Raw genomic sequence first — 21,143 nt, 5'->3', positions numbered from 1 at the left:
GTACTAGAGGGTTATGGTCGCTAAGGATCCGTGGCAGCCTTTCAATCTTTGAGTTAGAAATATTAGTACTTGAAATAAAAAAATAATCTAATCTTGCACATGTTTGATGCGGAGCAGAATAGTATGTGTAACCTTTATTATCCATTCTCTTTTTCCCCCATACATCTGAGAGAGCATTGTTTAACACCAGGCTGTGTAGTGCCTGAAATACTTTTTTTTTCCTGCCGTTATACTTTCCAAAAGAACCCAGTCCTAATCCGTCTGCTCCATTAATATTAAAATCGCCTCCCAGTATAATTGTTGGTGCCCATGTTGCTAACTCAACATCTAAAAATTGAAAAATATCAGGGTCGTCCTCTGTTGAACCATATACATTTACCAATGTTATCCACTCTCCATCAATAAAACACTCAACCATAGCCCATCTTCCCCATTTGTCTTGTGCTTTCTTTCTGATTAAGATATTATTATTCCTAGCTAGGATAGCTACCCCTCTTTTTTTAACCCCTTGACTCGAGTGAGCTAGGACCTTAAATCCTAACTGCGACAGAGCGTAAGCTTGTGATATCATAATATGAGTTTCCTGAATGTATGCAAAGTCCAGATTCATTTGTTTCAACATTAATGCTATTTTCGCTCTTTTTTGGGGATCATTTAGCCCACAAACATTCCAAGTTACAACTCTAACCCCCATTATCCTCATTCTCAAGTCTCCTTTCCCTCCTACACTCTCTTCTATAAGTTATCCATTTGGTAAACCAAAATTTCATTATCGCTAGCTTAGCATTGTTTATTGCATTGCATCCGTTACTTTTTCTCAGCCCCACCTGTTCCCTTTGACTAGAAAATGTCTTTTTTAAACTCCCTCTCTCTATTATTTGTCGTGCCGTGCCCTGTTCCCCCTGTGCTTCCCACCCCGCACCCCCTTCTCTTTCCCCTCCCTCCCCACCCTTTCCCTTACTGGCAAATAGGTCGATCCTGACCTATATGTGACAGCCGCGTCCTCCCAGGGGAGTTTCCCCCAGCCACTCCCCATGCTGCAACATTTTGAAAATATAATCACATTTACTCAAAAAAGGACAAGAAAGGCTCAGTTATCTCTTTGTGATAGAAGCTACTTGTTTTATACTCTCTGTGCGATCCAATTGTCCATTTCGGTCCCTATGTCTTCTCTCTTCTCGAAGATACGTCAGGTATTCTTGTGCAACAATTTCAGAAAAGAAGATTCTGAACTGCCCATTGAGGCCCACTTTGAGGCGGGAAGGAAACAGCAAATAGACTTCACAGCCTAAGTTCTGAAATGGTACTATAAGTTGCCGCATCCGCCATCGTCTCTCGACTGTTGTGTGACAAAAGTCTGGACGGGCAAAGAAAGTGATGTCTTTATATGTGCGTTTCTTCGTAGGTTTAGCTTTCATTATCACTTCCTCCCTTAACAAATAATTTCCTACATAAACAAGAATTGCCCTCGATCTTACGCCCGCATTGCCTTTTTTCTGTACAAGGGGGAAACGGTGCGCTCGTTGCACTTCCTTATCCCAATCCCATGCACCCATCTCTGGGAACGCACCTTTCAATAGTTCTACGACAAAGGCTCTCGTATCTCCCCCTTCTTTGCCTTCTTCCTCTCCTAACAGTCTTATATTATTTCTCCTCTGGCGATTTTCAAAATCTTCCAGCTTCCATAATATGTCAGATTCAGTTTTTCCCTGGGTCTGCCTAAATTCCTGAATCTCTGCCATCTCATCCTCCATTTTGCCAGTTCTCTGTTCTACCTCTGACAGTCTGCCTGTTACTTCAGAGTACATGTCCTGTAAGTTATGGAGAGATTTCTGTATTTTTTTATTAGCCCGCTTGGCTCTTTGACTTTCCTGCCGTGCTTCTCCTTGTATTTGTTTCATTGTAGCCAGTAAAATGTCAAATTTGTCCTTGTACGGGTCAACTTCAGCCCCCTCAAGTATGTTAGATATTTCTTTTTGCGGCATCTTTCCCTTCTTGCTCCTGCTCTTACTCTCACTCTTATTATTGCTTACTACAATTCTTCCTCTAGATTTACCCCTAACCTTATGAGTCTTACCTTTAATTTTAGATTTCAAATTACTTTCCTCTTTCGTCTTTTTTGAGCATAAAGAGTCAGCCTCAGACTCTTGGGCATCACTCATTGAAGAATCTTCCAGTTCTACAGAAGAAGTGGGTGATGATTCCGACCCCTCTCCCTCCTCATCCTCCTCCTCCTCCTCCTCCAGCAATTCACTATAGTCACTATCCTCGCTGTACAATGGGCTTTTAAACAGAGATACAGTTTTTATTTCGCTCTTGCTTCTGTCCTTATCAAGATGGCTGCCGACAGTCCGTAGGGGGTAGCTGCACCCGGCCATTCTCCTGCAACTACGGCTACTTTGTGCTCAACCCATACTGGTATGGCTCAGTTTTGATTAAGAGCCTTAGCAACTGATCTACGAGAGGCCGGGGGACTCCTTGGATGGGCTATACACCGTGGAGATATATATGGAATATACAACTGTTTTGTTGGTTGTGGCAGAGGAGGCAGAGACACTCACATGGTGCAGCTGGAAGCTAGAGTGGAGTTCGCCAAACACATCGAGTATATCAAGCGCACCGAGAGGCTGTTGGCGGGCTGTACTGTCTAAAGCACTATCTAATGCGTTATTAGATGTCAAAGAGAGGTTAATATCGTGCCTAGCGATCTGGAGGGCTTTTAAATGTGTCATGGCCCCTAAGGTGCTGAAGACTACCCAGAAGCAGAAGCGGAAGCAAGAGGAGTTGGAAACACTTAGCGACCCTGACACACCAACATCGAAGCTGAGAACAAAGGCACAGCAAAGGGCTCAGACTCGGAGAGAGGCAGCTAAAAAACGCGAAGAGGAGCGCCTTCTGGCTAGTCAGAAGAGGAGAGAGGAGCGACGCAAGGATTTACCTGTTCTGGATCTTGCGACGGAAGCAATTCTGCGCCAGCCTCTGATCTTCGAGTCATTCCAGGCAAGGGGGTCGTCACCCTCTTCATCTTCATTATCAACAGCAAAAGGTCTGAAGAGTCTGAAGAGTGCTGAAATGGAGTCAGCTGCATCGAGCTGTGAGACGGGAGCAGGAGCAGGAGCGGATCTGGCGCAGAGGGGGCAAGGATGCAGCTCTGTTATAACCGATGGCGTTGGGGCTGGCTCCCTGCCCCAGCAAATGCAAATGCTAGAAGTCGGAGCAACAGTGGCGACTCCGGTGTTTGCAAGGCATGGAACAGAGGCAGAATCAGAAGAGCAACTAGCGTCTGCGAAGGGTACAGTGAGTGAGGAAAGGGAAGGAACTCAAGAGTCTGGAGCGGCGCTCACAGAGGCAGAGGATATGCCTGTGCGCCCTGCTCTGACGGAGGTTACAGAGCGTCTGTCCCAGGAGGCTTTTGTAGGCGGAGAGCCTGGTGTGGGCGGAGAGCCTGGTGGGGGAGGGGGGCAAACTCGCAGAGGCAAAGAAAGTGGATGCGAACCCTCGTGAGGAAGGAGGAGGTGCTGGAATTGGAGACACCGACACAGGCATAGCGAGTACTGCAACGCCAGGTACTGGGGGTGAAGGGCATCCGTGCGCAGATAGCGTAGATAGCGCACATAGTGCTAGCAACGGAATGGAACCAAAAAGGGGCAATAACGATAATGGTATTTTGGAAGTCAGTGACAGCGAGAGAAATGGAGAGAAAAGTATACAAATTGTAATGATCACGGATATTCATGAGATAGGCATATTACCTAAAATTACGGCCATGGAAATGAATGATGGTTTGAGCAAAAATTTAAAAGAATCTATATTGGTGCCCGAAATTGCAAAAGCTGCAAAAGGTGGAGATGCAGGTGCAGATACATGTGCTGCTGCTGAGACTACTATTAGCGCCGAAGAAGGACTGAATGGCATTAACATAGTTAACCCACAAGTTGCAATAGTAGTTACAGAGTCTGGAGTAAAGAATGCACCATTACCTGCACCATTACCTAATCAAGGAGCAATTCCTAAGAATAAGGATAAGGATAAGGATAATGAAGTTATGTTTATAAGTCTAAATGGATAGGGCAAGTCAGTTCTGCAAATCAGACCAACTTTTGTATCATTTTGTAATAAGACTAAAGACACTCCTATTACAAAACAAGGCATCTCATGCTGGATTTTCTTCCTGCATTATCATCTGCCAATCCAAGCCTGGAAAGCCAATTCAACAAAAGGTAAAGCTCACTCAAGAAGAATCCTGGTAGCCTTCGCAGCACAGTTTACTAGTGTGCCACTTACATACATATAAAAGGCTTCAATATGAGCATCTAAACACACCTCTATGAAGCACTACTCCTCGGACAGCATTTAGACTGGCAGTGCCACAGTCTGTTTCATTAAGCAGAGCATCTTTTCTCCCTACAGATTATATTTAATATGATCTAATGCCTTGGTAGTCCTAATTCAAGCAAGTGAATCTATGAAAAAACGTGTGCTGGAGATGAAAGACGTTGCTTACTGTTAGACCTGACATCCTTGGCGTGGTTTACCCCAAACATTTTATCATTAAAGAGTTGTTAAAGTTACAATTCCTCAGACACCCAAATTGATATTTCTCCAGGGGGCCCCTCAGCACAGTGCTTCAGTTGGAGAGCTTCTGATTGAGTCCAGAGGGGGCACCAGGCACGGTACTCTAGAATCCTTAAAACGGATTACGAACAATAAGCATTCATCCAATGTCTACTTGTCGTGGTGGTTGGTACAAGAACTCCTGTTTTGAGGATGATAGTACTGTGTGCACCAGAGACTCGTTGACTCAACGTGATGGACATGGCACCGATTTTTACCGTCTGCACCGCCGCCGACCCCCTGCACATGTGAGCAGCAGTGAAGGGGTAGAACCGCCGGTTATCATTTTAACGAATAACGACCAAACGACTCCCTGCACTCCAAGTGCTCACTCAGCTTCCGGTGCTCTTTAACCCACTGGTTTCTTGAGTTCAGTGGAAGTTTGTCCTTCCCGCTACGTCGTACTTGAAGTCCAGGCCCTTCGGCAGCGCTTTCGGATGTGAAGTAAACAGTGTGCGTTCAGCTGCAGCAGCTCACTAGAAGGTTAGTTTTCAGGGAGCTAAGCAGCTACGCCCTGAGCAGTCATATCCTTCTTTGCAGCTGTTCATGTCTTACCTACGGTGTGTTTTCATGTTTAGGGTCTACAGGAATTAAGACCAGTGCTGTGTAAGATTCAGAACCATACCTGCAAGTTAAAGAAGCAGCTCTAGAGTATAGAGGCTGCCAGGAGTGCCTTTTCATGGCAGAGACTCAAATAATGTAATAAAAGGCGGTGCCCCGGTGGCTGTGCAGCCAGGACGCTGCTCTGCTCAGAGTGCATGCACACTCTGTCCATCTTGGAGTGCTCCTCTACTTCAGAGTACAGAAAAGTGAAGGGTTGCTGCTGACACAGAGTGAAGCAATGCCAAAGGGGGGATGATGGACAGAGCGCATGAGCAAATCAAACGAGCACCCCCAGTCAACTGATCTGGATTTAATCCTTCATCATTCTTTAGCTCACTCCACCACCCCAGTTCAGACATGGCCATATGCAAATCAGTCTGACCCTGTGCCTCATGGGAACAGTCCAGGTCGAACTGCCAAGCCATGTCTTCCCTGGACCGGAAACAAGCATCCTGGGACCGGTTTCTGGCTAATCAGCCATCATCAGCCAGCCTAGCTTGAATCCAGTGGCAAAGTGAGCAAGGGACCCACGTCTGGGCATACCCTGCCAACTTAGGGCGAACAAAGCAATACCAAAGGGGGGATGATGGATGGAGCGCTTGAGCAAATCAAACACCCCCAGTCAAACGGATCTGGATTTAATCCATCATCATTCTTTAGCTCACTCCACCACCCCAGTTCAGACATGGCCATATGCAAATCAGTCTGACCCTGTGCCTCATGGGAACAGTCCAGCCCGAACTGCCAAGCCATGTCTTCCCTAGACCGAAAACAAGCATCCTGCGACCGGTTTCTGGCTAATCAGCCATCATCAGCCAGGCTACCTTGAATCCAGTGGCAAAGTGAGCAAGGGACCCACGTCTGGGCATACCCTGCCAACTTAGGGCGAACAAAGAGATACCAAAGGGGGGATGATGGACGGAGCGCTTGAGCAAATCAAACACCCCCAGTCAAACGGATCGGGATTTAATCCATCATCATTCTTTAGCTCACTCCACCACCCCATTTCAGACATGGCCATATGCAAATCAGTCTGACCCTGTGCCTCATCGGAACAGTCCAGCCCGAACTGCCAAGCCATGTCTTCCCTAGACCGAAAACAAGCATCCTGCGACCGGTTTCTGGCTAATCAGCCATCATCAGCCAGGCTAGCTGGAATCCAGTGGCAAAGTGAGCAAGGGACCCACATCTGGGCATGCCCTGCCAACTTAGGGTGACCAAAGCGATACCAAAGGGGGGATAATGGACGGAGCGCTTGAGCAAATGAAACACTCACCCCCAGTCAACTGATCTGGATTTAATCCATCATCATTCGTTAGCTCACTCCACCATCCCAGTGCAGACATGCTATATGCAAATCAGTCTGACCCTGTGCCTCATGGGAACAGTCCAGCCCGAACTGCCAAGCCATGTCTTCCCTGGACCGGAAACAAGCATCCTGGGACCGGTTTCTGGATAATCATCCATCATCAGTTTTGCCACGATTTGAATGAGTTTGTCTAGAATGTAAGACTGCCGGTGTGACCCCATGTGATGGTGTCACCCGGTGCGGCCCGCACCCCCCTAGTGACGCCCCTGATATTAACTATAAAAAAACTGATAATAGTGGGGTTAAGTAGGCAAGGGCGCCATTGTGAAGCTAATTTACAGACTTTATTGGAAGCTCTTTGAAATGCACACGCACCTTGTTGGTAAAATAAAGAAGAGTGCACGCTAGCCAGGAAGTCTGTGGTAGTGTGAACAGTTGCTATTGTTTGTTGCACTGTTTGTGAAGGTATTAATGCGCACGTATTTTATTGTAAAAAAAAAAAAGAGTGCCTGAGACAGAAAGTTTGCGGTGGTGTGAACGGGTTGCATTCAGTCTCTGTGTGTTGTGAATAGGTTTAGGCTTGAAAAAAGTGACCATATCCACAAATTGCACTGTAGTTGCGATCAATATTATTGTCCACTGTATGTTGCCCAAAAACACAATTGCAGTCGGTAGTGCCAAAGATTTCAAAACCTGTGCACACACACCATGTACACAGACTAAGAAGCAAACATACACACTTATACACAGGCTGCACTACATATCCAGCAGGTCAGATCAACTGCCCTATGTCACTTTTTACCACCTTTAAAAAACTGAATGTAGGAGATTGCCAGTCCACAGCACAGTTTGGAAAAGTGCCATTTGGTTGGGAAATGATGTCAAAAGAATTGTAAAGCGTTGGAAGCGGAAGGTCGAAACCGACCCGGGCAGGGAAAGGATCGCCTGGCCCAGGGACAGAACCGAGTCACACAGAGAATCACGCTGACACAAAACCGATCTGGTCATAGACAGACACCGAACAGACCTGTGACCTGTACAGCAGAACCGCGCCCCCTGGGGTGCGATTCCCTACACACCGAGGGGGCCATCTTGTAGATAGAAATAAAAGGACTGCGTGGTAGAAGGGAGGATTATCAGGCAGGGCCCAAACAGCAATGGGAAAGAACTGACGCAAACACTGACGGAACCGAGCCACACAAGGGCGAACAGCGCAGCACACTATGGAGGCCATCTAGTAGAAGGAAGTGCACGGGCTGCACGGTTGGAGGGTTGTCATTCAGGGCCCAATCAACACTGGTAAAGAACTGACTCAAACACTGACATAATCGACCCGCAGCACCCTACACTCTGTGGAGACTATCCTATTAAAGGTAATGTAGATGTGGGCGGGAGTACTGTCCGGCAGGGCCCAATCCCCACTAGTAAAGAGCCAACCCTAACAGTGACGTAATCGAACCACACTGGGCCACCATGCACACTGAGCGGGCCGTGTTGTAAAGGAAAACCTCAGGATCCACAGTGGAAGAGAGGATTGACAGACAGGGCCCAACCCGCAGGGAAATAACTGATCCGAACAGGGAAAAGTAGATTGGCTTTTACGTGGAGAAAAGACTAGCCCACATATAAACAGAGTCTTCTTGCACAGAGGCCTCAGCTACCTCTTAGAGAAAGAACCAACCAAGCAAAGAGACTGGACCCAGAGACAAATAACCACTGTACGGCGGGAAACAGCCAGGTCCCACATGTGAATTAACACTGGCTGTGCAGAAGCAACTAGCTCCCTTATGCAGGGTCAGAACCGCCTTAAAGGGGGAAAACACTTTATATCACAGTAAAAGGGCTGACTCGCAATGAAGGGAAATAACCTCTGGGAGATGTGGCTTAACAGAGCTGCCGACTTAGTAACTGTAAACCAGGTTCGAATCCCTGTAATTCTGGGCAAGTCATGTAAACACCCCGTGCCTAAAAGCATACACACAGACAACAAGTGAATCTGGTACTCACATAAAGCGCTTTTAAAAAAACATTTTCGCACTGTATAAAACAGCAATAAAAGATCAATACACTGACACATAACGGACCAGCAAGGGGCGTATAATCCATCAGCACAGTGAAAATGCGAAATGGAATTGAGACAGAACAGCCTGGGACAATGGACAAAGAAACAAGCACAGGGGAAGACCCACCTAGAGACAGACCCGAACCGGACACAAAATAGCTGCACAAGGAGAGCGTCGTTTCCCACATGGACAGAACTACGTAGACCGAAAAGTACCACCATCACAGACAAAAGTTCAGTTTGGAACCTGGGAAGAATTGATTCTCTCACAAAACACCTGTGCCACATAAGGAAAAGGCTGTCCTTCGCTTATAAAGGGGCTTCTCTTTGAGGGAAAGAACTTCCTCAGGTAGGGTCAGGGAGGGACTGCCCCGAACCACCCTGCAGATGGACTGAACCAGAGCGCACAGATTCAGAACCGCAGAGTGTCTCAGAGATGAACAGAACAGCGCTGGAAAGAAACGCACATGACAGGAAGAGACCAATACCCAGCGAACTCTGTAAAACACTTGTTTCACACAAGGAAAGTGCAGCATTGCACAAACAGGGGCTTCTCGTAGATTGCATTGGCTGCCCGCCCCATTGTGTGGAAGAATTGCCCAGCACAGGGACCGAGTCAGAACTGAACCACACAGAGCACCAAAACCTGCACATGGCCGGGGCCAGCCCGCCCAAGCGGCTGGCTGACAACTCTGGGAAATGCCGACGAGCACACCGACAGAACCGTGTGGATCTGAAGACTGGACACCATCATTTACTACATGACAGATGCTGCACTACTTTAACTAGTCTGCTGTTTTCCAGGCAGACGTATGGAGTCAAGGGGGCGGCTTTGGGCAACCTCCCTTCGTCAGCTTTATCAATTATTTAAGCTCCACTCATATTACAATCAAAGATCCATGCTCTGAAGGGCTGCCTCCGCAACGAAACGAGTGTTTGACGCACGGTCTCTACGGTGCAGATATTTTTCCTACCGGTTTAGTCTTGATAAGGTGCTAATATGTCACTCGATGTGAAGGGAAATTCGGTCCTGTTTAAGTGTAAAAATGGGTGCAGCTGATCAACGGAAATGCCCTCCACAGCCTCAGAGTGCCTCTTTTAATATACCTCTTTGATCTGTGCAACGACATCCATGTCCTGCCACGTCTTAATTCCCATTGTGTTTGCGGCAGTCAATGCAATCTCTTCCTAATCCCGGCTGCAATTTGAAGGAGGGTTCTGCTGGGATCAAAATCTGCGAGGGCTGCAGATTCCTTCCGGTCTGCTTCTAAATATAACTCCCCCACGGAGGGGATCGAAATTCCAGCAATGGGCACTGATATTGAATTAACAAGCGCAGCAGGCGGCTGGCAGCAGGGGGTGGTGCGCGCCAGGCGCTACTGCAGGAGGGGGGGGGCTGCGCGATTCCCTTGTGGAAGCGATAATTGCTGCCAAATGGCGGCACTCGCTCCCGCAAGTGAATGGCCAGATGTGCACGCGTTGTCATTGAAGGCAATGGAACGCGTGCACGTTTTTGGCTGAAAAGCCAAAGCGACAATTAAAGGTCTCTTTGCCTTTTCAGCGCATGTGCGCTGCGTAGGTGAGACCTAAAATGGTCTCCTGTGAGAAATGCAGCATACTGTCTCAGACACATTGTTCTACGCTCCACATCTTAGGGTGTGGAAGGAGAAGCTGATGTCAGTATGTAGGGTGAGGCATAAATGCTGCTCTGAACCCTCACTTCCCGGGCAGCGTAGAGTCACTGCAGAACAACACGGGGCAACCTACTGGCATGCTGATGAATTCTCCAGATTCAATCTGGCATCTTGAGACATTCTAAAGATGGAGCATTCACAAGAAAGAGCCTTACCTAAGGTAAGTAACCCATTCTTCTCATTGTGGATGATTGAGCTTGTTTTTGGTATTGTGGATGAGTTGCTGAATGCAAAGATGAATCAATGAGTGGATAAATGGATGTAGGATTGCAAGGATGTTTAATTGAGAACATGAATGATGAATTGATAGTTGAATGCAAGAAGAGGCACTTTTTGTTACTAGCCAGACCTATTTGCTCTGTTAATGCTTATTATATCTGTTGCATCTAATGGCCACAAGGTACTTACTTCATCCTATTTCAAGTTAATGGCAAATTCTGCAGGACAGGATGTGAGTTTAGCATTAATATACCAACATTTACCAGCTGCTTTTGTTGACAGACTATTTTGTTTATACTGCACTAACTGAAAAAAATAAACTTTGTCATTTGTGCTTCTCCTCAGGTCTACCTTATGGGTGGGAAGAAGCATTCACAGCAGATGGAATCAAGTTTTTTATAAAGTAAGTATGGATACTGAAGCTACATGAGCAGTTTAATAACATCTGGAGGGGACTATGGTAAAAGATGAACAATCAGCAAATATCAGTGTGAAGCTTTCATCTAAGCAACGTTCGAGCTAACAGGACTAAATGAACATGCAGTCTTGCACTGTATTCACTAATAATATTGACACGATTTAAAGTTACTCTCTAGTGATATTCTGGTACAAGAACCTTTCAAGATGTCATCTAATTACCTCTTCCAGTATTGCCAGAGACCACTCTCTAAATATACTTATGGAACAAATCATCTAATACAATTCATCCTGTTTGTTTGTTAGTTTAGTCTTTGAGGAAAAGGAGCAAAACCATTAAGAGAATATACAATATCTTAGTGTCTGCATTGTTCTCTAACCCCAGTCATGCTCCTGCTCCCGTCAGTCAAAATCATACCAAAAGTACAGTAAATATGACATCAGGTCTGCTAGAATCTGATACTTCAACTCTGTGAAAAATAAAGGAAGTGATGGAGTGGAAATATAATAGGTCAGTTATAGTATGGATTGTTACCTGCAATTTATCTCCAGAGGCAGGCGCTCAGCTTTAGAACTGTGTATATAAAATAAATAAATGCATTGACCATTTCAAAATTGAGTCCGCTGACTGAGTAGAATTTGGCAGCATCGGTATCCAGTTTCACTTAGGCTCATCATAGGAGAAGCAAATTCACCTTTGAACTCAGGAAGCACTCATTTAGATCTCCACCTTCTCTTAGTCTCAGAGACTGTAGTCACATTACATGGGCGGTATTTTCCTACTGCTGATCATCACCTTTTAGAAGAATGGGCCCGTTGTACAAAGCATATTCGTAGTTGCAAATCTTGCGATTCTTAAAACTGCAGGGTTTGCCACTGTAAAATGTGGTCTCTTAATGTACGAAAGCCCTTTTATGAGCTGAAAAATATTTCAGATTCATAAAATGCCTGTTGTGGTCAGGGCAGGACTGGCCGTAGCGGGCATCAGGCATTTCCCTGGGACGCTGGAAGGGTCGGCCGGTTTTGCAGCAGTAGAGGCTGGTTTTGCTACTGGGGGCCGGTTTTGCAGCAGTGCTGCAATATCAGCACCCAGTATCAAAAGCAGAAGAGCTTCACACTTGCACCCTTCTCTCAATCCCAATACCCCCTGGTGGGGGCTGGTTCGACAAAATTGCCATGGCTTGTTTAGGTTTCCACTCCGGTCCTGTTTGTGATTCCTTTCCGAATTGTACATAGGCAGGGGTGTAAAAGGAGTGACTTCCTCCTACTGACGGTTTTTAAATTAATGTATCAATGGTTTGGTACTGCAACTGCAATCCATTGACCTCCTAAGTAAGGTTGGTAACGGATTCACAAAGGGAATGGATCACCTTCCTCTTTGTGAATTATGTTAGCAGCTTGGGGGCCAGGAGGGAGCAGACAGGTCTCCAGAGGACCACTCCCTGCTCACCCCAGAGTATTCCAAAGCTGGACACGTGCCTTTAATGCCTTTAATGGATATATGCGGCTTTACAGAAATGTTCCCAATTTCAGAAAGTAAATACTGGGATGGAGGTCTGCTTTTAACCTCCTCTGTTAAAGACAATTTGCAGTACAACTAATTTCTACATATGTTGCATGTCAAATTGATTGATTGATTATAATGCTTATATAGCGCATACTGTCACCCAGCGGGTATCCTGGTGTAGTGTAGTTCCTATTATCCCAATAGGCTCTGCGCATTGGAATAATACCTTCAATAGTATAGGCCGAGACCAGACGTTAACTAGGTCTACTACTGTCTATATTAGACTTAAAGTTTTGGGTTTGCCAGCTAGCTCAGAGTTCACTAGAAGCTTTCTCGAATAGGCAAGGAGGAGTTGAACCTCCCTGGATAGACAAGAAGGGATTTAGTTTCTGACAACCATAGAACATGACAACTTTGCTCTCCCCTAATCAAGAGTGTATCTCTAGAGTCGTGTGAAAACAAAAGACGACTTATTTTACTCAGTCAGTACGTGCATTCTTAGTCTCACCAGATTGTAGAGAAAAGGAAGAGACGGGTGTGTTCAATAAAAAGATGTTATTTATTGATCAGTCTCTTTTCTCATACAAGAGAAATGGATCGATATTATTGCAATACTTATGGTTAAGTAAAGTGCATACATTAAAAGCAGAAGTATAAAATAATACTGTAAAAACATTGATATGGTTTCTAAGCCATATGAAGGTTTAAAATGAATAAAATAGATACATACATATATACATTTGACTAATCGTACTCAACTGGTGTTTCTAACTACGCCTACCCCGTGTACCTGACCTAAGCCTAATACGTGGGCGGGAATAGAAAGTAGCAGTTTAAGTTAAGTTTGTTTTGCCAAGTGACTGACTAAAGAATTCTCTGCGAGGGGTTATTCAGTTCTGTACCTGGAATCTAGGATGAATGAGGGATGGTATCTCTCGTCTCTGGTCTCGATATTCCAGGCTGCCTGCGAGGGCTACCCGGAAGCGCCGGAGCTGGATTTCTCGGCAGGAGAAAGCAGCGTCTCGTTCTCAGCGCGTCAGGAAGGCGGGGCTGCGCCAGCGGGGTCTGCTCTGCTCTGGGCTTCGGCAAGTCTGGCTGCTCCGATCTCGTCACCACCGCGTGTGTTTGCATAGGGCAATATCGGTAATATTTATACCTTTAAGGTGCCGAGATTGACGTAAGGATGGACATAGATACGTCAATAAGGATGTCATACGACTTGGTCGTTAGCACATTCTTTTGCTGAAGTTCTCGATGAAATCAAAACAATGGCCGCAGGGTTTTTCCCAGGTTGTCATAGGTTTGATTTGTTTTGAGAACTCCGTATGCCTTATCAGGGGCTGGAGGAATATCGCTTGTCTAATTAGATGGCAAGCGTTATGACCTAATCAGATAACACGTTCCTGTGCCGTAGTGTGGCTTTATCAGATAACGGTTCCTGCATCATGGGGGTTTTCAGCATCATGGGCTGGCTGCTAGTTAACTTGTTAACCAGAATAGGGTCAGGAATAGGGGGATCGATACAGAACCTATAGGAATACATCACACCCACTCCACGCTAACTATGGACATATTTACGAATCTATGCATACTAAAACATACTGTAGAGTATCGTGTATACCTTACCACCCCAAAATACATAATGCATTTTGAATTTATCAAATATACGGAAAAAACAGCCACATGTAATATATGCACTCAAGCTGTAGAATAATGCTAAAGTAATCACGCATATGTATACATTATTGCTAATTGGTATATGAGAATTTACACATGAAATGGCTCTTAATACAGAAAAAAGGTTCGAGACCATTTCATCACAGAATAAAATAATTATGAACATACCAGCGGGCAGCTAGTGTCTATAAAGTATCTAAAAATAGAAATTTTAGTTCTCTAAGAATAGTTCTTACTTTAAGCAGAAGATAAGTGTCCCGAAAAAATCGTAAAAATATTTTTGGGGCTGCCGAAAAAATTGCTGTCCGTGAACTGGATGGAAAATTGTTCATGGTATTCCGTTATTAAAGTTGAAGGCCAAATTCAGGGAACGCCGTGTGCGAGCTTGCTCAAAAGTCTCTATTTCTGCTCTGGAGAGAACATCATTTCATTTAGACTGTCGAAAAAGCTGTCAACAGCTTCCTGGGAGAGTTCCACTAACTCGGAAAAAGGGGTAACCATGCATTCGTTCGCATGATTGTCTCCACTGGCGTTTCGATTTGGATTGCTGACAGAAGGTCGTACCTGATCGATGCTGCTTTCATCTTGAACTTCACTACCCCTTAGTCGTGATGGTGAAGCTTCCACGAATGCCGTCATCAGGATTGGTAGCCGTTGAGGGCAGCACAAAGCATGAGCCTTTATTGGACTCAACAATGTTTCTGCATCCATTGGCGCATCCGATTGTAGCGTCAGACAGGTGTCTAACACGCATTCTTCTCCGCATAGCAGGCACCTTAATACAGGTAAAACACATCGATGCCACATTGGTCGAAATGAAAGAAACCAAGTCATGTTCAGGTCTCTAAGCCAGGATAGTCCCAGGATTTTTGATATCCGGTCCCGGTATCCAATGGCTCGGATTGTTTCTTCCCTTGTCGCAGGTGTTTTGTCTGTGACATGGTTTGCCATAACGAAATATTAGGACCAAGAATAGGATTCCTGCAATTAGTCCCAAAATGAGGGGAAGTCCGCCAAAAATCGAATGGACGAAATCTGGAAAAATACCCAGTATGGCTTTGAATGGTGTTAATGCCATCAAAAATACTGTCTTAAATACTTGTGAGACTCCACTGGTATCAGAAATATTTAAGATTTCATTCAGGATTTCTGCGAAATGTATGGGGGAATTAGTTGATAATAAAGAGTGTATCTCTGCAGTCGTCCTTGCGACTAGGAGATCATACGTTTCTTTTGATGACGTGAGCCTGGTCGGCGTCTGAAGAAGCACTGTTTTCATTCTGCTTAAAGTATCTATTCGAATAGAAGTAATTTTTAAGTTGGGCCATGCCCTTGCCTCCCTGTCTGGAAAGGAGCTGGGGAACAATGAGTGTCCACAGCACTTGACCTTCGCAGTCGTAGTTACGAGATAAGGAGTCCCGGGCATAAGACTACAACATCTGCGATCTACAATTAGCATGTAACTCCCATTGTAGAGTCTTTGAAAGAATGGTTCTATCTCTGTTGCAGGTGCGCCTTGCTGGTGACATGAAAGGTTATTTGAGTTCCCTTCACAGGCTCCGTGCAAACTAATCCCATTACACAGAAGTGTACCGCTTAGTGACATTGCACAATTATTGCCACTAAGAAACACTTTCTGTCCTTTATTACTGACACATGCATGTGAATAGGGCAAGTTCCATGTTGTCTTAATGTACCCTTTTCCTAATTTTTCGTACATGCCAGCCTGTATATATTTTGGCAGTATTGAAACCTGAAGGTAGATATTGGAATATTAATTATCCCATGTATTATCCATTCACTGACAGGTCGTTCTGACATTGTCACTGGTAATCTTTCGAGTTTCTCAATGCTCAGGATTGTATAATCAGCTCCCTTTTGTGCCATACTGATTTGTTTATCAGTAAGGTTAAAGATATTGAATAGTGACGTTGTGTTGATTAAATGCCAAGGCACATAGCCTGAACGCAGATTTTGTAACGTCCAGCCAAGCTGTACAATAGAACGCAGTTGAGACTGACCGTGTTGTAACAACAGTAAGTCTTGCGATATTATGTCGATTGCTGAAGACACAATGCTGTCCAAAGAAAAAATTCTGGAGGACAGAGTCATTAACCCATTGTCCACTGCAGAAAGTGATTTTTCCAAATTAATACGGGCAATTTCCCGTATCCTTTCTGCTGTCTCAATTTGAGTCACCTTCCAGGCCTCGTTGTATGCTGCATATACAGAGGCTGCTATGAAACGTTTTTGACGCTGTTTGCGTGGTCCCATAATGAAATCACGCAAGTCAGCACCATCAGTAAGTAAAGTTAGGTGTTGCTTAATTTCTGCCAGTGTGGAAGTTTGTAGCCATTGAAGGCATAATTTGCCCACACTGTAGGTGGTTATTATCCCTGGGTGTTGTCTTTGGGAATATCTAGGGTCTGGCCTGGTCAATTTGAACCCCTGTGTTTTGTTCAGGAATCTGTCTTGACAGTTATTAGTATCTGTGGGCCAGATCAACCACTGTTTCCAATCAGGATGTGTTCTGTTTTGGTTTAATACATAGTTTACGTCTATTTCCTCATCTGTAGAGTTATTGCTGTACATTGTTGGTTTTGGAATAGACGGTTTATTTAAGTCTTTGATTTTGGCTAGGCCAAGACAGGTGGTTTGTTGAACAGTGTCATTTAAAAATATAATTTGTTCTGGGATCATGCAGGCTCTAAACAAAGATTCTATACCTTGTACTTGCCATTCTTTTGTACCCCAAACACTTTTTACTTCAACATTTTTGTCCCAATAATCAAAACCAAAAGTATTCATTTTTTCAAAGAATGAGTCTGAATATATCAATTTCGTGTTTGTTATCATGGTCTTTGTCCCTGTCTTATTTGACAATTTGAAATAAAATGTTTCAGCATTACTTGTGTTAAAACCTGAAAAATATGGATATTTGTCATAAAAGGTTCTTGAGCTTCCTTTTGGAGGGGTTGCACAATGTTCCCATTGATTATAATTTAAAACATTTCTAGGTTGTGCAGATCTATGTAGAAAATGGTTACCATAGTGGTTGTAACAGTACATACTATCATAATTAGTTGAACCCTGCAAATAATCATGTTTGGTAAATTTAGCAGACATTACTAGGTCAGACATCATATTATTTATACTTTCGAAGTCCCAATCATCAGCAAATGAGCTTGGTTTTACAAAGTCACTCAATGAGATCTTAATTTGGTGTGGATATTTCAGGATTTCAACCGGACCATAGATTTCGTAGTCAGTGTTGTCCCATGCTACCTCACCCGGTATAGGATTGGCTGTGAAGTTGACTGAAGAAAGTTCTCTTTTCTCGGCGTGTGAAGATGTGTGTGGTTTGAGGATCAAGTTGATTTTCTGACTTGCTGTGTCCATTTTGGCATATTTTCCCTCAATGAAGCGTCCCAAAGTTAGTACCATGATGAGCCAAAGTATCAGGATAAATGCACCAAAACCCACCCAGAATTCAATCCATGGAGAAATTAGATATGTTTCTTTCAGTTGTTTCAAAAGTTCTTTAGCTTTATCTTTAAAGGTTTTTGTTGATGGCTGTGTCTTTGATTCACTGAGGTCTTCAGAGGAATCATCGAAGTTTATGAAGTAGCCGGATGCAGTTCTGTCAATTGTTCCAATTGCTTCAGGATTATTGTTTCTTGCATGTTCGTCTGTTACTTCATTGTAGGTTGGTGTGTCTCTGCTAAATGTTTTTATTTGGGTTTTCAGAGGTTTAAGTTCCATTGCATTGTTGCATAGTCCTTGTTGTTCTTGTGTAGGCGTTTCGAATGTGATTAGCCTATTAGTTAGGACCTCTGTACTGGTAGCAAACCTTGGTGTTCTGCTACTTATTGGGAGTCCACTTTGCCTACTATTTGTTATCGGCCACATGATTGTGGTTTTACCAGGTCGATGGATACAACTCGGTTCTCCTTTTTACCAGCAAGCGGTGGTAGTACAACTGATCTTGTCCCGTTGATAGACAAGACAGGAACTGCTTTTCTGTAAGAAGGCCCAAATTCCTTCTTTACCGCGATCTTTTCTCTGACTAGATCCCCGACTTTTGGAATCCAGACAGGTCTTGCTGGGACAGGTGGTGGTTCTTCAGTGGTTGTTGGCTGTTGTTTCAACTTTATGTTGCTCAGGTCTTTTCTTGTTTCGTTTAAGTCCTGTAAAATAGCCAAACGATCTTTGATATCAAAGCTTTTTTCCTTCACCACTGAAGTCTGACTGTCAAGGTCAGAGATTAACATCCTAGTTCCAAATAATAATTCGTACGGACTGAATCCCTTCAGAGAATTTCTTGGCAAGTTATTTAGACTACGTTGGACACTTATTAGATGTTTGACCCACCCAGCTCCCGAACCTAATACCCTTTCCGTTATAGATAGCTTTATGCCTTGGTTTTTTCTTTACACCATCCCGTATCCCTCAGGAAGGAAGTGAGAAGAATCCCGCTATGCTATGCTCATTTGGCCGAGCTTTCCCACAAGCTTGAGGGCTAAAGTGAAAACATTGGTCAAACGTAGCATGCTCCTAGCGTATATGCCATTTAGACTCGCAAATCTTTGTATAACAGTCCAGACGTCAGCCGAGTGCTGGGGATCTACATTATAAGTGGAAACTAGCCTGTATATGTTAATCGGACGCTTTGCTTTTTACTGTCGATTCTTTCTGGAGTGAAACGCCAAGGTAATATACCGTTTCTCTCGCCACTGCGATCTCTGTTGCAGTCCGGGCATTTTTTTACAAAAATGTCATGCTGCAGGCTCATGCCTGGCCACCAGTACACTGATTGTAGTTCTTCCAGAGAATCTTTTAGTTTGAGGTGTCTGAGACCCTCGCCCATATGTGCGTCTGCTATTAACAAGTTTCTCCTGTCCATGTTTGGAATTACTCTATCCCCCACTCCAGGGATTCGAGCAAAAGGGACGGAGTTTGCATCGATTATGTATGTATAATTGAGTGGATAATTGATCGGTAGCGCTGAGCAGTCGCCTTTTGATGACGTTTTCACCGCCAGCACTGTTTCACCGTCAATGTACTTCATTGTATGCTTTTTTCGAGCTACGGAAGCCGATTTAGTTGCTACCGCTGTGGCTGTTTCAGCCAATGAATTCCCTGCAACGTGAACGCCATCACGCTGATGACTCAGTGAGTGTGTCACGTGAGTCTTTGGTAGTTCTTTTTGTAAAAGAGCTATTTGTTCCCAAAGCAGTTTTTGCTTTATTGTTGCACCTGTGTCATCTTTGTAACCGTTTTGAATCCATGTCTGCAAATCCTTGTTATATGATTTGACGCAGTAATATGAATCGGACACTATAAGTGTCGGGAATTCGCGATCCGCATTATCTAGCGCCATTTTTAATGCTAATATTTCAGTTTGTTGTTCTGAATTAGTTTCTACTGAGTGTGTTTTTGTTAATAGAGGTCTTAGTTTGCCTCCTCGCCACACTTCTTTTGTAATCTCACATGTGGGGTTGTATGCTTGTTCTCCCCAAACGGAGGGTTGAGCATGTCCGTCTGTATAGATTACACAGGCGTACTGTCGTAATGGCAGAATGTCGGCTGGCAGAGGGAATGTTCTTTCATATTCTAGATTTTTTAATTCCTTTAATTCTGGATCAAAGTAGTAGTATACTTTGTCCGTGGTGATTGAATTCACCCATTGTATCCACTTTGGATTCAATGCTGTGGTTGGTAAATTACATGGTGTTGTTAATGCCTCAAAGGCTGATTCTGCTGTTCCGACTCTGATATGTCTACCGTCAGCTTTATCTTTTTCTTTCGCTAATGCGGTTTGAACTGCATGAACAATGTTTTCTGTAATGCTGAACCTCTTTTCAGCTTCTGTGTACAAGTGTGATTTGAATGCAATTGGTACCTTTTCTCCCTCATTAGAGGTCAGGTATGTGAATCCGCATCTTCCTGGGATGACTCGAATCACAAGATTGCGTGTGTTATCACGTGTTTCTAATTTTGTTTTAATTAACATGTCTGTTTGTAAGGATCTCAGAATTTCTGTGTGTATTTGAGTCCAATTGGTTCTTTTAAAATCTGGTTTTATTAGATCATAAAGGGGTTTGACCCTTTCTGCGTAATTTGCAATGTATGTTCTTCCGAAATTTAGGAAGCCTAGAATTGACTGTAGGTTTTTTAGTGTTCTAGGTGCTTGGAGTACGGCACATTTCTCTAGGAAATTGTCAGCCAGGCTTTTGCCTTCACTTGATAATTCATATCCTAAGAACAGGACTGTCAGATGGGCAATTCTGGATTTTTTAAAGTTGAATTTGTAACCCTCTGCTGCGAACCCAAGTATTATGGTGTTCACTCTTTTCAAGTGAGTATCCAAGTCATCATCTGTTAAATAAATGTCATCGACATAAGATAATGCTTCGTCATCATATGTTTGTAGTAATTCTGTTACTCTCGCTGAGAATACTCCCGGGCTGTTCTTGTACCCCTGGGCTAACCGACAGAATTGTTTTTGAGTGCCATTTATTGAGAACGCAGACAAATATCTGCTCTCTGGTGCTATGTTTTGACAAAAAGAATCCATTAGAGATGTCTAATGTTGTTTTGTATTTTTTGCGCACTATGTTATTCATTAGTGCAGCACTATGCGAGTTTTGCACTGCAAAAGTTTTGCAACATGAGTTAAGGTGTCGGTAATCCAAAACTAGACGGTATGAATTGTCTGGTTTGGAGACCGGAAACAAAGGGTTGTTCATTTGTGAGGTGCAAGTTTCAATCACCCCCTGGTATTCTAGCTGATCTAGGATTTCTTTTACCTGTTTTTTAGCTTCTTGCTTAATTGGGTACTGCCTTTGTGCAGTAGGTTGTGATTTTAACTGGATTTTGTGAGGAGGAGAGTCCTCATCCCATCCTACATGATTTTTATATAAAGCAGAAGCTTGAGCTACTGCCCACTTTCTGGCAAGTGTGTATGTTTTATGAATTGGGATATGATTTGAGAAGGCCGGCATAATTATTTCTTCGCCATGAGGGCACTCCCTGACAAAC

General features: G+C 44.1%; 1 protein-coding gene across 3 annotated transcripts in view; it reads left to right on the top strand.

Annotated features, from left to right (window-relative positions):
• The window catches only part of STXBP4 (syntaxin binding protein 4), a 599,190-nt gene that overhangs the window by 559,164 nt on the left and 18,883 nt on the right, over positions 1–21,143 (top strand). For all 3 annotated transcript variants that reach the window (XM_078654416.1, XM_078654418.1, XM_078654417.1), the window contains exon 16: positions 10,847–10,904. In XM_078654416.1, coding sequence (XP_078510542.1) covers positions 10,847–10,904 — 58 coding nt within the window. The remainder of the gene's footprint in view (positions 1–10,846; positions 10,905–21,143) is intronic.

The sequence above is a fragment of the Lissotriton helveticus genome, chromosome 7, assembly GCF_964261635.1.
Source record: "Lissotriton helveticus chromosome 7, aLisHel1.1, whole genome shotgun sequence".
In the NCBI taxonomy this organism is placed as follows: domain Eukaryota; kingdom Metazoa; phylum Chordata; class Amphibia; order Caudata; family Salamandridae; genus Lissotriton; species Lissotriton helveticus.
Note: the sequence above shows the minus strand (reverse complement) of the source record. Positions and strands in the feature narration are given on the sequence as shown.